General features: G+C 49.9%; 1 protein-coding gene across 1 annotated transcript; it reads left to right on the top strand.

The window, feature by feature from the left end:
* The first annotated feature begins 10,802 nt into the window (after positions 1–10,802).
* LOC142589706 (uncharacterized) lies at positions 10,803–16,111 on the top strand. The gene is made up of 3 exons (XM_075701255.1): positions 10,803–12,415; positions 13,450–13,676; positions 14,506–16,111. Exons 1-3 carry the CDS (start codon positions 11,896–11,898, stop codon positions 15,157–15,159), a joined length of 1,401 nt encoding a protein of 466 aa, XP_075557370.1. The 5' UTR covers positions 10,803–11,895; the 3' UTR covers positions 15,160–16,111.
* Positions 16,112–16,323: the final 212 nt, after the last annotated feature.

Here is a 16,323-nt window from a genome sequence, read left to right as displayed (position 1 = left end):
TCCAGCCCAGTGGCTTGGAGAAAAGCTACAGCGGCTCTTGTTACCAGGGCTGCGCTGGTTGCAGTAGGCCAAGGACCTAAAAGAAACTCGTCCGATAGCGGTCTCTCATGGATGTTTGCTATGGAAGAGACAAGTTGTTGTCGTTCTTGCGCGTACGCGGGACACACGCAAAATATATGTTCAAGTGTTTCTGGCACCTCACAGCATTCACAGTTTGGGCTAGTATCACTGGCACCTATCATATTTCTATAACGGTTGGTGAATGCGACACCAAGGTGAATCCGGTGCACCATGCTCGTGTGGTTTCTATTGAACTTGTAAGGCATACGAAATCTCATTTCTTGGTCCCATTTGTGTAGTCGCTTGTGTCGTCGATCTGGTTGGGCCCAGTGTTCCAACGTAGAGTTGCGGTTTACGCGACGAAGTAGGGCGTTTGTGTCTGTTCGTGAGAACGGAATGCGTACTTCACAAGCATTATCTAAAGCAGTTTTTGCTTCAGCGTCTGCCTGTTCGTTCCCTATCACGCCACAGTGTGATGGTATCCACTGAAAGGTGACATTGTGGCCATTTCTTGTTGCGTGGTCGAGATACTCTGTAATTTCTATAGCCATAGAATAATACGGGCCCCGTCTGAGGACACAGTCAATCGTTTGCAGAGCTGGCTTGCAATCGCAGAATATCGTCCATGCGCGAGGACGCTCCTCGGAGAGAAATCGAAGTGCTTCCCGGATAGCAACAAGTTCTGCGGCAGTTGATGTTGAGCTATGGTCTAGTTTAAACCGGCGAGCGATGATCATATGTGGAATGACGAAGGCCGCAGTGGAGGCATATGGTGTGACAGAGCCATCGGTATACACATGTACAGTATCTCCGTACTCTGTAGAAATGTGCAACAGGGTGAGTTGCCTGAGGCCAATAGATGGAACGAAAGACTTTTTAGTAATTCCAGGGATCTGCAATGTAACGACAGGTTTAGGCAGAACCCACGGGGGTGTTCTCGGAATACAGTCGGGAGAGAATCTTGTCGGCAAAACACTCTGATGCCGCGTTATAGTCGTTGAAAAGCTGGAATCTGGGTGTGTGGTAGGGAGCGATGACAGAGGATGGTGCCTGTGTCGGGTCAACACGCGGAGGTACATTCGAAGAGGCTCGCAGAGCAAGTACACCCGAATAGGACAAGCACGAGCTTCCGCTATTGTTCCATTGGTTGACGTGCATCGTGGGAGGCCCAAACATGTGCGCAATGCTTGAGCTTGAATGCTCTCCAGCGCGCGCACACAACTAAGTCCCATGCTTGAGAGCGCCGGCATGCTGTACCGTATATACCCTACGAATAGTGCTCGGTACAATTGGAGTAATGACGACTCCGAGGGGCCCCATCTTGTTGCTGCCACGACGCGAAGGACGTGAACAAAACTCTTCAGCTTTGACTTCAGTGCGGCGACGTGTCTTGACCAAGATAATCCCCGGTCTATGACTAAGCCAAGGAATCTGTGGTGTGTAACCGTAGGTATCGCTACGCCGTCAACAATGATCGGATACATGCTCATTCGTTTTCGCGTGAACGCAATCACAGAACATTTTTCAGTTGAGAGTCGGAGGCCTTGACGCCGAAGATACTTAGCTGCGATTGTCACTGCACGTTGAAGCCTAGCACGCATTTGGGGACGGGTGGCTCCAGATGCCCATATGCATATGTCGTCGGCATATGTGCTAATCTTTACCGTGCTAGGAAGTTCGGATGCAAGGCCAATCAATGCAACATTGAAAAGAGTTGGACTGAGAACTCCCCCTTGTGGAACACCTCGATGTATATGGTACTGTCCGGTGTCGCCATCACTTGTCGACATATACACCGTGCGGCCACTGAGGTAGCTAACAACCCATGTATATAGTCGGCCACCGATGTCTAAATCTTCCAGTGCATCAAGGATTGCATAATGGAGTACATTGTCGTATGCACCCTTAATATCCAGAAAGACAGCTCCAACTAACCGACGTCGACTTCTTTCCTGTTCAACAGTGGAGACCAAGTCGATAACTCCGTCAATCGAAGAACGGCCTCTTCTAAATCCGTGCATAAAATCAGGAAAGCAATTATTTCTCTCTAGATACCATTCCAGTCTTGACAAAACCATTCTTTCCATTACTTTGCCGACGCAACTGGCTAAGGCGATCGGTCTGTAGGAGGAAAGCTCGTTGGGGCACTTTCCCGGTTTAAGCAGCGCTACAACGCGACTGCATTTCCAACCATCTGGAACATTTCCTTTCTCCCACGTCGCATTATAAAAAGATAGGAGAAGACGTCGTGATTCGGTGCCAAGATGGCAGAGTGCAGCGTACGTGATTCCGTCTGGTCCTGGTGCCGAGGAGCGTCGAGAAACTGAAAGCGCAGCGTCAAGCTCTTGCATCGTAAACGGTACTTCGAGCCGCTCATCAGGTGACGGGGGTGCGATGGTGACAAGGGATGAAGTCACTGCATTAGATGCGTCCACAATCAGTTTACAGTAGTCCTCTGCTACCTCCAATTCGGTCCGGCGTTGATGTAGAGCCACCGCATGGAATGGGTGTCTTTGTTGTGGAGTTGCCTGGAGACTTCGTATGACCCGCCATATTTTAGATAGAGGCTGTCTTGGATCTAGGGATCCACAGAAAGCCCTCCAACGCTGTCTGTCAAGCTTCTCCAGATGTCGAAGAACATGTCGTTGAGCTCGGCGACTGCTCGAAAGATCGGACGGTGACTTTGTTCTTCTGTATCGCCGTTCCGCGCGGCGACGGATCGCACGAAGGGCCTCATATTGTATGTCGACCGATGACCTGTGCCTCGGTATGCTGACTTCTCTAGTTTTGTCCCGCAGGGTAGAGGCAATGATGTCCTCTATTTCGGATGGAGATGTCATACTCTGACAGGTGGTGTCGACAGAGGTCTTAAATGCAATCCAGTCTGTTTGACGAATGCAACGTGAGGCTGAACGGCGAAACCAGCTAAAGTGAACGTAAGTGGGGAGGTGGTCGCTACCATGAGTCTCTAGATCCGTCGACCAGGATGCTGAAGACAGAAGGCTCCTTGATACAAACGTTAGGTCAAGACAACTGCTGTAGGACGTGCCACGAATAAATGTAGGAGACCCGTCATTGAGCACATTTAGTCCCCGACTACACATAAAGTCAGCCAAGTATTTGCCACGAGAATTCATCGAAGTGCTACCCCACAGGGGATGATGCGCGTTAAAGTCACCAATCACAATATGAGGGCCTTGCGATGCTTGCAGCAGAGACATCAGGTGCGAGCAATCGATCCTCGCTCTTGGGTGGATATATCCTCCAATCACTGTAACCGTGCGACATCTGTATTTTATGGTGAGGCATACGTAATCATTAGTAGTATGCGATGGGACGTCATGTCTGAAATACACCAGGTCGTGACGTATACAAACTAATACTTTGCTCGAGGGTTGGTCGTTACGAGACCACATCTGGACATAACCAGAAATACGGAAAGAAGAATCCATATTAGGTTCACAGATAACAATAACTGGAAATTGGTATTTAAATACCCGCTGTCGGAAATCCGACAAACGACCACGCAGACCGCGAGCATTCCATTGCATAACAAACGATTGACGCATCCGTTCTTCAAACATTATCGCCATACTTGCTTAGTGAAGAACCACTAGCAGTGGTTCCAAGACTTCAAGTAGCTGCACGGCAGCCTTGGCAGCCGGGGTATTTAGGCCGGAAAGAATCCTGCGCATGGAGCCCATCAAATTTTTCACCATACTCGTGACGTCAATGTCATCCATCTTTTCATTTTCTTCAGTATGTGTAGGAGCGGTGCATAAGGGATTTCCCACAGGCCTTGATGGTAACGAGGGCCACTGAGTCTCCGATGTGGCTAGTGCCGATGATGGGTCGCCTTGTACTTTCGCGGCATACAAAGGCTTTGAGGCACGTGCTTCTTCATTCCTGAGACGAAGAGGGGGTGGATGTTGCACTTGAGCTGTCGTCCCTCCAACGCGAGGAGGGCTGCGATCCCGTTGATGTCGGTTTCGTGAACGACGTCTGCGGTGGCGGATAGCCCTTGCCGCTTCCCTGTGCGTGGAACGATCTCTACCCATCTTCTTCAGAATACCCATTTCCTTCCTGATCTTTGGGCACTCTTTTGACGTTGCGTCATGAGCACCAGAACAATTTGGACATTTCGCAGCAACGTTGCAATTGCTGCCTCCGTGAGGTCCACCACATCGTTTGCATGTTATTGCACCCTTGCAAACTGCACTGACATGCCCAAGTTTCATGCACCTGTGACACTGTAAAAGCCTCGGCACGTAAGGACGTACCGGATGCCTCACATATCCAACCTTGACGTGTGTTGGCAAAGTTTCCGATTGGAACACTAATTTCACACATCGGGAACGTCCAAAACGGTGAAAGCTGAGCACAGGAGCTGACGATGATAGTAGTTTGGCCAGGTCAGTGTCTGTAATGTCAATGTCCACATCGTAGATGACGCCTGTCGTCGCTTCCTTGCCGTATGTGGGGAATGCGCGAACAGGGATGCTTCCCAACTGAGTGATGTTTTTCAGTGTCTCCAGTATGGTCGGCGTATCGACTTCCACCGAGAGGATGTTCTTTCGAGCGTTTATACGTATTTCTTCTACTTGACCATGGGCAGTTCGTTCAAAATATTCCGACAGGCTCTGCCTGTTCAGTGAGTTGAGGTTGTCTGTTGTCGTTGTTGGTATATATGCAATGGTGTATGATTGCTTGCCACTTGCCTTTTTCGTCGCCTGGCGACTGGTCGGTGATGTTCTTCGTATCTTTCTCTTCAGACGTCGGCTTGACACCACGGTAAAATCGCTGTCCGAGCCCATCTCATCAGTAGAGGAGCCATCAGATGACTCAATCGGGACCATGCTGGGGTCGAAGCGGTCACTCACGTCACCGGCATAATGAACTGGCCGTTCAGGACGAAACTGCTGGGCGGGGTTTGGGTCCCCCATTGCAGAGGACGACGTCCCCCAGTTTTCTTGTCACTGATTGCAGAGATCACAGAAAATAAAATAGAAAATGCAGAGAGCTCGAAGCTGTTGTTGTTGTTGTTGTCCTGAGTGGCCGTGGCACATACCCACAGTGGGGGATTGGCCAAGAATCGGGCGGTTTAATTAGGTGCCTAAATAATAATGATAACAAGGGAGTTGCTGAAGCTGCTCGCTACGATCACTTCTTCTTCTTCTCTCCTACACGGCAAAACACACACACAAACCACACAAACAAAAAAAGCACTCTAAAGCATGCTCACCACGCGAAGCAAGCAAAAGCGAAAACGAGGTGAAAAAATGGTGAAACAAAATATTTACGATGTAGACTGCTTGCGAAGTTTGATTGCATGGTAAGAACACTCGGTGTAACTAACACAGCTTTGCTGTTTTGCCGTCTTCGCGGACTGGCAGGGGCAGTGATTTTTTCCTCTTTTTTTTTCACTTTGACGCTCCTAATGCTAACGCATTAAGACACAAGAAAGCAGTCGGGAAGCAAAAAGCCATAGCCAACGGCCACAAAACGAACTAAGGCTGTGAGTTTATAAAGCACCAAAACAAACAAGGGCTATGGCCGGCCGGCAGCTAACGCAAACTGCAACTACCCCGCCGGTACGCTGGATGCTATGTTCTAGACTAAATTCTAAACTATACTCCATGCGACCACGAACTGCTTTCCTGTTTCGCACGGAAAACTACTGGTGCAACTGATAGGGTGTGGCCACAGCACCAACAAACCAACCAGTGCGTACATTATCACCAAAAGAAAACGTCATATTTATTGAACTTTTGAGTGAGAAATTTAAGAAAACAAAGAAACGAGAAATGCTTCATTCAGTCAGGAGACCAATGTATGATCAAGTATGGCTTGTCTATGGCCAGCCTCGGACAGTGACGCTTCCTGTTGCCAGAAAGTTAGCACCAGAGACCAGCGTACTTTTTTCCTTGTTTTCTACGTTGTCACGCAACACAGACGGATAAGCTGTTAATGAGTTGATAAGGATGCTAAGCAGTGATGAGGGGTTAGATGAGTTTTATCGCGGTTGATGATGGCTTGACGCGGAGGGATAAGGAATGATAAGGGCTTATATTGGCCGGAGGGATTCTGATAAGGTTGATGACGACCGATAGGGATTGATAATGGTCGGATCAAGCCCCCATAAGATTGATAAGGGCCAATAAGGGTCGGGTCATGTACGATAAGCTTGACACGATCCGATAAGGGTTGACAAGGGTCGGATCAATTCCGATAAGGTTTATAACGACCGCTAAGGATTGATAAGGGTCGTATCGAGTCTTATAAGATTGATGGGGATCCATAATAGTTGGGTCAAGTTCAATCAGGGTTAACAACGACCGATAAAGGCTGATGATAATTTACAAAAAGGGTTGATGAGGGTCGTACCAAGTCTGATAAGGTTACTAATGACCGACAAAGGTTGATAAGGATCGCATCGAGTCCGATAAGGTTGATAATGACAATTATACTAGTTGTATCAAGTGTCAAAACAGATTACAAAACCAATAAAGCACAAATGTGTAAGCAGTATACTGCTTCGTCAATCGCGGTGAACAATCAACGTCGCGTCGTATGCGCGGAGATGAGCAAGTGGTACAATGCTTATGCATACTTAGACAACTCCAGTGAAGTTACTGCGTAATTTTCTTATTAATCTGTGTCTCGTGCCTCCACGTCTACAATGCGCAGGCTGCCGAGCGATCAACCGAGAAGTCGTCCGCTCAGAGATCGCTGCAGACGAAGGGCAAAGGGCAAGCCTCCATCGCCAGCTGCACTTCCGTACCTGACGTCATTCAGAACGTCCTTGGCAAGCCAGCCGTCCGGGGCTGAGCCCTACGGCGGTTGTTAGCGGCAAGGCGACATGGGGAACGGCGCATAAAGCCGTCGGGCAGTCCACCTCAGCGGAAGCCTTCGAAGGAACACAGCCCGATAACGTATCGGCAACTATCCGTGGCGTTACCTCTTTGTCGCAGCCTGCGCACTACCAGATTCCAGTTGGGAAGGCGGCGATGACGACTGCGGATAGTATGGATGGCGTCTGCAAGCCGATGACACCTTCGATCTGCGCCGAGCGATACCAGCAAGGCAACATTAGAAGCTAAGAATGACGCCGCCCCGGCACCGCTAGCTGCGAACGAGACCGGCATCAGGACGCCTTTTGAAGTCCGTACCCCTGAAGCCACCTTGGGGATCACTATGGGGAAATGCAGACGCGGCCGGTGTAAATGGGATCCCATGGTGGCTACCAGTGTCGGTTACGTGGCGATAACGTCACGACGAGTGTAAGCGGCTTGCTGGAATAAACCTACGTGTTTCTATATCGGAGGACACCGAGGATGATCAGGCTGCCTTCCTTTACAAATAGCCATCACCGACAACGACAACACGCGGCGTCAACCTGCTAACCCGTTAAAACTAACACTTCGAGGATAACAAGGCCGCCTTAGGCGAAGGTAGGTCCGTTTATTTATGGCAACGCCGGTCAGCCTGTCTGAGGCGCTTCGCCCCCGTTTACATATGATATTTATACCCATAGTAAGCGAAGAAGAGAAAAAGAATAAAATGAAAGAAGCACGGGTGGGAGCAGAAAAGAAAAAAGAAGGGGGAGCGAGGAAAACGAAAAAAAAGAGAACGAAGGCAAATAATAATAATATTTGGGGTTTTACGTGCCAAAACCACTTTCTGATTATGAGGCACGCCTTAGTGAAGGACTCCGGAAATTTTGACCACCTGGGGTTCTTTAACGTGCACCTAAATCTAAGCACACGGGTGTTTGCGCATTTCGCCCCCATCGAAATGCGGCCGCCGTGGCCGGGATTCGATCCCGCGACCTCGTGCTCAGCAGCCCAACACCATAGCCACTGAGCAACCACGGCGGGTAGAACGAAGGCAAACGAGGGAAGAACAAGACACGCCTTTTAATTCCGTCCGAATGTTGGCCGATCCCCCATAATGGTTACGAACCATTACCAGAGGGAAAACAAACAGAGACACGCTTCTCCGTACAACACAACACTACGACATCCGTCGTACGGCATACATGTCCCCACAGTCGTGAACTGCTACACAACATTAATGAACAATGTTTAGACGACAATCGCGCGTCTAAATGCTTCGTAGTCCAAATTGATCTAGACGAGCTATGTGGCCATGATCGCGTCCACAGATAAACGAACACCGGATATATTGACGGAGATCCACGGGACATATCTTGCTTTGTTTTTGGTCAGTGTATAACGGCGCAACTTCCTCCGTCGACGAGGTCGAATGGTGAAAACGTATCCAGAGCGCAAAAGCGAGAACCAACTATTTGGAAAAGGCCTGCGATTATTGTCCCATGCTTAACCAATTCTCCCAAATATCCACTCCTTACATTCCCTTGGAGCAGAAATTTCTGCCTTTTTCGAAGAATTGGGTGACTTCTGTTTCACTAAATTGCGTTGTCCTGTAACTATCTTAAACATTATTTATCATGGATGTGCTCTGGCACTGTACCCACTATGTGGTGATGATGAGAGGGTAAATCCATTATGAGTCCGCCATTCCTCATCGTAAGGAAAAAAAAAATTTTCAAGTGCTATCTCGCCGTATTATACTGAATGTCTTCGTTGCTTATATACTGAATGCGTAAGCCTCTTGCAGTGTCAAGTATGAGATATTGTCATTGGGATGTGTGTACACCCATCGGAAAATTTCCATTGCATTTTATTTCATTACTTTATAGATTGGTAATAAAATGGGCATTATATAAAAGGTGCGTACATAAGTCACAGAGATATGTTAACGTATACACAAGTGATACAGATGTAGTCAAGTCGTAAAATGAACGCAAGTGTGAAACTTGTGACACAAGTATATACTTCAATAAACAGATGTTCAAGAACGCAGGAGATTACATAAATCGTCAGAAAATGGTATTTGTGAGCTGATAGTGGCATTGTTCCCGGGAAGGCCGTTCCAGCCACTGACTGCTCTGTAAAAACAAGATATGCTAGAAGGTATCTTATCGACACGTGGAGGGGCACCTTGAAAGGGATTACCAACGCGATTGAACACTATTTATTTGATAAAATTTGAAAACATGTATGTCATATTTTACTTTTCCGTTTGTCTTCTTAATATTATCGATATTCTTCATTACTGTCCTTTCTTGTTTGATATAGATACGCTCCACCACATCACATCTATCCACAGAAGACCCAGTCAATTTTAGACAACAACAACAACAACAAAAAAAAACACTTTCGCCCCCGGCCCATTAATTTAGGGTACATATCCAGCCAACTGCGACTATAAATGTGAGAACTGTCAAGTGCCCAACACTCTCTACCATGTGGTATGGGAATGCGAGCAGAACACATTCGCAGACACCAATCACCAACCAACCGCGGAGCAGTGGGAGGACGCTGTGCCGCACTGCGTGCCTATCGTCGAGGCAACGGACGCTCCCCCATCGTTATTCTGATGAGGTTACCCTTGGGCTGAGCTTGAAACATCCACTGACAACCTTGACATCGTAATGCCAGGCCAACTCGCCCAAATATGCGCACGAACCTCCAATGTTCCACGAAACTGCCGACTCCTTCCCGTGGGTCGAACTGAGAAATCCGGTGGCGCGCCGCACCGAGACTACTGCCGCGACGAAAGGGGAATGCGACGCGTGTGACGTCATCACCCTCGCGCCTCGTTTCTGCCGACGACAGACCGCCAAAGAGATTTAAGGTGGAACCGGCCCATTGTTAGAAGAGAGAGTCGCCAACACCCACCCGTCTTTCTGGTGCTCTCTTCGGCACCGCTACTTGTATGCCATTACATGCTATATCTGTACGTATCGTATAAAGCTTTTCATCTCCTCTTCGTCTGCTACAAGAGTCCGTATCTCGTCCTCGACCACGAGTCGCAACAGAGGACTGGCTGACCAGCTCAAGACCCGCGGCCCAGTGCCTAGTGGTGAACAGGGCCAGACTGGCCGCGAGGTACCCTTTCATCCTGGACTGATCAAGCCACCCACGTGGGCACATCAAAACTTTTGCTCGCTAATTTTCAACAAAATTTTTTCCTCCCTCCTCCCCCCCCCACCCCCCAGTAACATGACCTTATTGTTTATAAGCCACAACTGGGTATGATCCATATATAGAAGGCAGGCTCGAGCTGTCACGTGCATCGCGCGTCAGTGAGACGAAGAAGAAGAAGAAGCCGTCACGTTCGGACGTCCACGTTGGAACGAGCTCTCCAGACAGCGCAGGGTTTCTTACACAAAGCACCAAAGAAGCCACACTAGGCAACGAAAAAGCGAACGCCGTAGGGGACCTTCCATGCCGTGGCCCGACAGGACCGACGCGACCTCGAACGAGCACTCCTGGACGGAGCTACGTGGCCGTCCCGCGGCCCATGTCCAGCGAGCCGTACGCGGACGCGGTAGGGGTAGCGCTGCTGGTGGTCGCCGCGCTCTTCCTCGCTGCCGCGGTGTGGCTGCTGGTGCGCAAATACCGTGCCGAGCGGTCGCACAGCATGGAATGCACGCCGCCCAAGCTGGCCAGCCCGATGTCGACGCCCGTGCTGGACAGTTCGCAGCTGAGGGACGAAGACCAGCAGCCGCTGTCGGGGACGCCCGCAGACAAAGAGCAGAAGGCGAGCGCGCTCCTCTTTTCTTTCTTCTCTTAGTTCCTTAACCGCTTGCTTGCTTCTTGCCTTTCCTTCCTTCCTTCCTTCTTCCCGTGCTTGCACCTTACTTCCTATTTCTCCTTCGGGCAGTATTTCCAGTGCTTCTTTCGTTTTCGTCTTTCCTCTCTTGCTTACTATTTTTTCTTCCGTTCTTCATTCATCTTTGTTTTCATTTTCCTCTTGCTTAATTTATTTCTTTTCTTTCTTCCTCTCTTAATTCCTTGCTTCGTTCCTTGCTTCCTAGCTCCTTTTCTGCCTTGATGTCTGCCTTCCTTACTTTACCGATTTTCTTTTTCTTCTTTTACGTTCAGTCATTATATAAAATTAGTTTTTTGCACTGCAAACATTGCAAACCTTGGTAGGTCGGGCGAACAGTGGGAATAACCCTACAGTTTGGTACCTTACGGTAGGGTGCGGAGTCCCTCTGTATCCTACGGTGTATAACTCTGCGGTGCGAAACCACGTGGAGACCTGGGGCTCACGGAATTTTCTGAATGTGCTTTTGTGCTTTGAGACGCTTTTCTGGTATATCCAAACCGAGATCATTTACAAAAAAAATGGCTACTAGCCATAATCCTTCGACAGCAACGTCACTTCCTCGAACGTTTGCTTGCTTCTTCCTCTCCCTTGCTGCTTCCACTTTCTGCCGGCGGCGCCTGTATTTAGTCACACTGATAGTTCTGTGTACGCCATGCGTTGTCCTTAACGTATCTTGTCAAAGCACCAATATCTTTTTACTAATCGTAAAACTGCGGCAATGACGGTTCGGCACCCATAGGGGCATCGTATTCACAATAAAGAGAGTTCTCGAACTCGTCAAGTATAATTTCAGACGTCAACATTGTCGTTTTAGGATGTGACAAAATTTCCTATAATATTATCCAACTTTGGCAGGCGGTTCTATACACCCTCCAGCAAGAAGAAAATTGGTTATCCTTCAAGAGCTTGATAAAAACGATGAAACTGACATTATGATGCCCATCCGGGCACTTTGTTCACATTACGCAGCGTTAGCGTATACTCTTAAACCTTTTGCCGCAACGTTTTGTAGTTCTATGTCCGTCCTATTGTTCTACTTTGTTGCTCTAAGATCATTCACAAAGCATTTAGTGTAGCGGTACGGTCTCACGTGGCCTCACGATTCTGCTTCAGATCTTGCACTAAACAAATCTGATGTCCCAAGCCGTACATGTGGCTCGTTCCCAGGTGTTGGCAAAGGATTCCTCGGCAATAGGGAAATCGCCAAGTCGACCGCTCGACGTAGCTTCAAAGTCGGAGTCCCGTTCGAGGTCCAGCGTCGCTTCGAGGTGGCACTCAGGCTCGTACGTCGGAGAGCACGACCAGGCACCAGCCACCCCGCGAGACCATACGACGGAATTTGAGCCGACCTGGGACATACCGCACATCAGGTCAACCATAGCGACAGAGCCGATGGGCCGACAACACTGGAGTCGCTACCACTCCAAGGGAGTGACAAAAACTGGATATCAGAAGAAGCCGCCGTCGAAGGAGGTCGGGAACGGATTCAAGATCGATCATCGCGCCCCCACGGTACTTGCTGTTGCTGGAGGCCAGAGGGCGGCCACAGCCCGGGGAAAGGACCAGGACAAGGAACCACGTCGCGTGCCCCGCGAGGAGCAGAAGAGAAGGGGCAGTAAATCGTCCGGCGGATCCAGCGTGAAGTCTTCCACGTGTAAGCAGGCGACACGGTGTGCTTTCAAGGAAGGGATGGTTGAAGAATTTTTTTATTCCACTAAAGTGTAACGTTACGTGAAAAAAAATTTACGTGAGACATCCAGTAGTGTTGCCGCATTAAATTGACATGTAGTTCTTGACGCTCGCTGATGAAGCAGATATCTGTAACCGATCCAAATTCCTCCTTAAAGGGATTCTGAACAAAAATGTGAAAAAATGAGGGAAGCATCAAAATTTGACTTGAAAGGCGTTACTGTTCCGATACGCAGTGTTTATTTCACACATTTTTTAACGGATGGCTGTACGCTGGTACGCGCGGCGTTACGTCCCCACTACCGTGACGTCATGTGTACCGGCTCGCAGCAGCAGCAACAGAGCTGGGCAACGGGCACTTGCCTGGCGTCCGCGTCTCCCAGTTCTTCGTGAGCACGCGACCACGCAGGGTGCGAGTGAAAGCGACTGCACGAGTGGCGCAACTGCATAAAAGTGCGACGTCAACATGCTCTGTAGTCGGTTTGTAACGACGGAGTAGTCCAAGCGTCTGCTCCCCCCAACCTTCTACTTGAGCCAGCGCTGCGCTGTGTCCACTGCGGACGCTACATGTGCCTTGGGCACGCTTGCGAAAAGAAGTATGTGTCCAAGAAGCAACTGTGCTGTTGAGACTTCGTTCGCTGCCGTCTGGAGCCGTCCATGCGGGTGGAGAGACGCGGGCTATGGCTGGCACGCACGCCGCTATCCGGCACAGACAACGTCACAGAAACGTCACTGCAACCCTCCCCCCCCCCCTTGTTCACGGCGCGGCCGCTAGGCAGGTTATTTTGCGAAAATGCATGAAATTCCTTATTTTTCCGTTAGCTTCTGCCTGAAAACAAATTGTCAGCCACTTTCAGTACCCAACCTTTCATTTGGTCTAAACAATCTCGGTCGCAAAAAAATTTCTTCGGTATCCCTTTAATGATGTCTGTCACATACAATTGCGTAGCACTTGCATGTAAAGCTTCAATTCAACAGTCAATCCCTCGTTCCTACCAGCGTCAGCGAGGCGTCAGCGAAAGCACTCCCACCCGGAGACGCTACCTGCAGTCGATTCGGTCAAACCTTCGGCCTCTGGAAATCCGGTAATGACGTCAACCTACCATGCTCATATGGAAGCTGCAGCCGGGGCTGCTCCCCCTGCCATCGTCACGGCTACGGCGTCCACGGCTGCTACTCCTACCCGTGTTAACGCTGCACTCGCCGCAAGAAAGGATGCCACAAAGGTAGCAAAACTGCGATTCCACCAAAGCAACGTGAAAGTGATAACGCGTACGAAAAAGAGGAAGTCCACTTGATCTACGCGAACACTTGGCGACTAGCTCATATTAAGAAGGCTAACAGGCCTCTCAGGCTTTTTGCCAGCAGGCATTGGTTTAGAGGGTACGTATTAGCGTGATGTGGAAAGAAAGACTTAGTACTTTCATAGGAAGGAATAAAGCGAGCGCTAATTCCTTTTGCTTGAATGCGGCGAACCGATACGATATGACACAAGTGGCTGATTCGACGAGAATCAGAATTAATAAAGAAGACAAAATTAAAATTATGAAGTTTTACGCGTCAGAACCACGATCTGATTATGAGGCATGCCGTTATGAGGGACTCCGGAATTATTTGGACCACCAGTGCTTCTTTAATGTGCACCTAAATCCAAGTACATGGGTGTTTTAAAAGAAGAGAACATTTTGGCGACCACTAGGAGTAGTGATGAGCGCGTTTATGTTAGGCGGCCATCTCATCTGTATACATATATAGGATCACTATGGCGTCTAGCGAGCGCGGCGAGCCCCCTTGTGCAAGTGAAGGTAGTTCCCTTTGTCAAAACGTTTCCTCAGAACTGAGTCTTTCCTCGCTGGGCCGCTGTAGTGTTTCTGCAAGTATTGCAGCCGCCACGCATTCGCCTCGGCTTGCCGTTTCCGAAAGGGCTTGCGCGGCTCTGCACTGTGATCGCAGTGCCAGCAAACAAACTGGCACGCTCGATACTTGAAGAGTACGCGGTTGAGCATCCTCGCCTAACGAGCGTGTCTCGCGCCTCTACCTTGCGCGAACGTACAGGTGCGGGATGACGAGCGGTCGTCGAGGAAGTCTCAAGCGAGGAGGTCGCAGCGCAGCAAGAGCAAAGGGCAGGTCTCAACTGCCAGCTGCACGGCCACACCTGTATTTGTCCGAGACGCCACCGGCGAGCTATCCGCAGCTGCACGCAGTCCGGCGTTGCCAACCGCCATCGCCGCGTCAGCCGCTTCCTTCGGCGGGATTGCACCGAAGGCAGCTGTTCAAGAGCCCGTCAGGCCCGCGGTGACGTCACTCCGCGACCGAGTGACGGCCGAGAACGTTAACGCGGCAATGCCATCGAAACCCTGGGGCTGGGATTCCCTGCCCTCGAGTGCGTCCCACCCGCCACCCGCGAGCATCACGACGATTACTGCTTCGTCGGGAATGGAGGACGTCTACAAGACGGGCAAGGCTTCTCGCTCGTCAAGTGTCGCCGTCGAGAGGACCTCGAAAGCCGATAAGGACGCAGCCTCGGGGGCAGTGCCCGCCAGCGTGCCCGTCTTCGCACCCTTGACCACCGGCCGTGGCCGTTGCGCCGCAACCGCTCCTGGTATTACGGGAACCGACACCAATTCGTTGGTGGCAGCGCCGGACTTGCGCTCCACGGCGCCATCTTCGCGGGCTCGCACTTCGGCCGGCAAGAAAGGCTTGACATAGCACGCGGAATGTGCCGGTCCGCGATGCAACGCAGTGCCACGTACTCCGCAAAGTATGCTGCACAATTGCAGCTCGTTGTATGGGGATCAGCACAGGGATCACGGTGTTTCCAGGGGGCATCGCCGAGTCGCACGTGGTATACACCCTCGACCACATTCTGCGTGCTCACTTAGGTCGGCCAAGCCGGCTCTGTCCATGGTCATCGAAGCGGCGTCGGTTTTGTGTGCGTCATGCACCGCCGTTCGATGTCTGCCATATTGCAAAACCTTCCCAAGTTGCACATTTTCCTTCTCCTCCCGGAGAGAACTATACCGAGAACAATGGGCCAATCCAAAGCCGGATTTTAGCCGAGTAGAGCCGGTGCAGGTGGCCGACCAACTTCCACGTAGCTGCGAGCGGACAATCGCTGCTATACAGCCGCTGAGGAATTACTGCGGCACAATTTCCTTTTATCAATTTCAGCTCGTTATTTTTTTTCATCGTGTATTTGGTCCACTTCTAATTTTGGACATTAGGCTTTTATTGGTGCCTCAAGGACATGCTTTAAAATGCAACGAGCTTGTTTGATGTGAGAATTTTCTACTGGGTCGGGACTAGTGGAGTGCTTCGACTTCACCGCCACGCTTAATAAACTGATATCACCGTCCCCAAATCAAACTTGCCACTTCGACTGCATGTTCTACCTCTAATGGCGAGTTACAGTGCCTAGCATCACCTAATTAACTAATTAAAGTCGGAAGCCATGATGTTATCTCGGTTGCCTTGGGTGTTGCTATCTACAATTTGATGAAGGTGGATGCCGATGTCAAAAATGCGCGTCTATGAAACTAGTTAACCGTACAATGATTTTAGTGCTTCCAGCGATACTCGTATTTAAGGTTCGCAAAGCAGACTCATGTGGCAGTGGACGAATATTCCGAATATTGAATTGTAACCGCCGGTCTCAAGTGGAAGTTGGTGTCACGTGAAGGAATGGGCGCTTTCCAATTTAGCAAAGTGTTAATCTATTTTGGTAGCGTCTCGTTTCGATGCTACCCGATCGCCGTATGACGACACCCTGACAGGTCGCTTAGGCTTGTCCGTAACGGAGGGTCATTCGCGGCAGTTCGGTTGAGCACAGCGCCTCAAAGAGGTCGCCGTTTAAGCTGGCATTCGTCGCTCCAT

Source organism: Dermacentor variabilis, chromosome 8 (assembly GCF_050947875.1).
Source record: "Dermacentor variabilis isolate Ectoservices chromosome 8, ASM5094787v1, whole genome shotgun sequence".
In the NCBI taxonomy this organism is placed as follows: domain Eukaryota; kingdom Metazoa; phylum Arthropoda; class Arachnida; order Ixodida; family Ixodidae; genus Dermacentor; species Dermacentor variabilis.
The sequence above is the reverse complement of the archived record's forward strand: the minus strand, read 5'-3'. Positions and strand labels throughout refer to the sequence as shown.

Excerpts from the sequence above, each read along its gene's own strand:
- LOC142589706 (XM_075701255.1), top strand. The coding sequence starts at position 11,896 with ATGTCCCAAGCCGTACATGTGGCTCGTTCCCAGGTGTTGGCAAAGGAT. Across the intron at positions 12,416-13,449 it reads CAGCGTGAAGTCTTCCACGT|CGTCAGCGAGGCGTCAGCGA; the intron begins GTAAGCAGGCGA and ends CGTTCCTACCAG. Across the intron at positions 13,677-14,505 it reads CAAGAAAGGATGCCACAAAG|GTGCGGGATGACGAGCGGTC; the intron begins GTAGCAAAACTG and ends GCGAACGTACAG.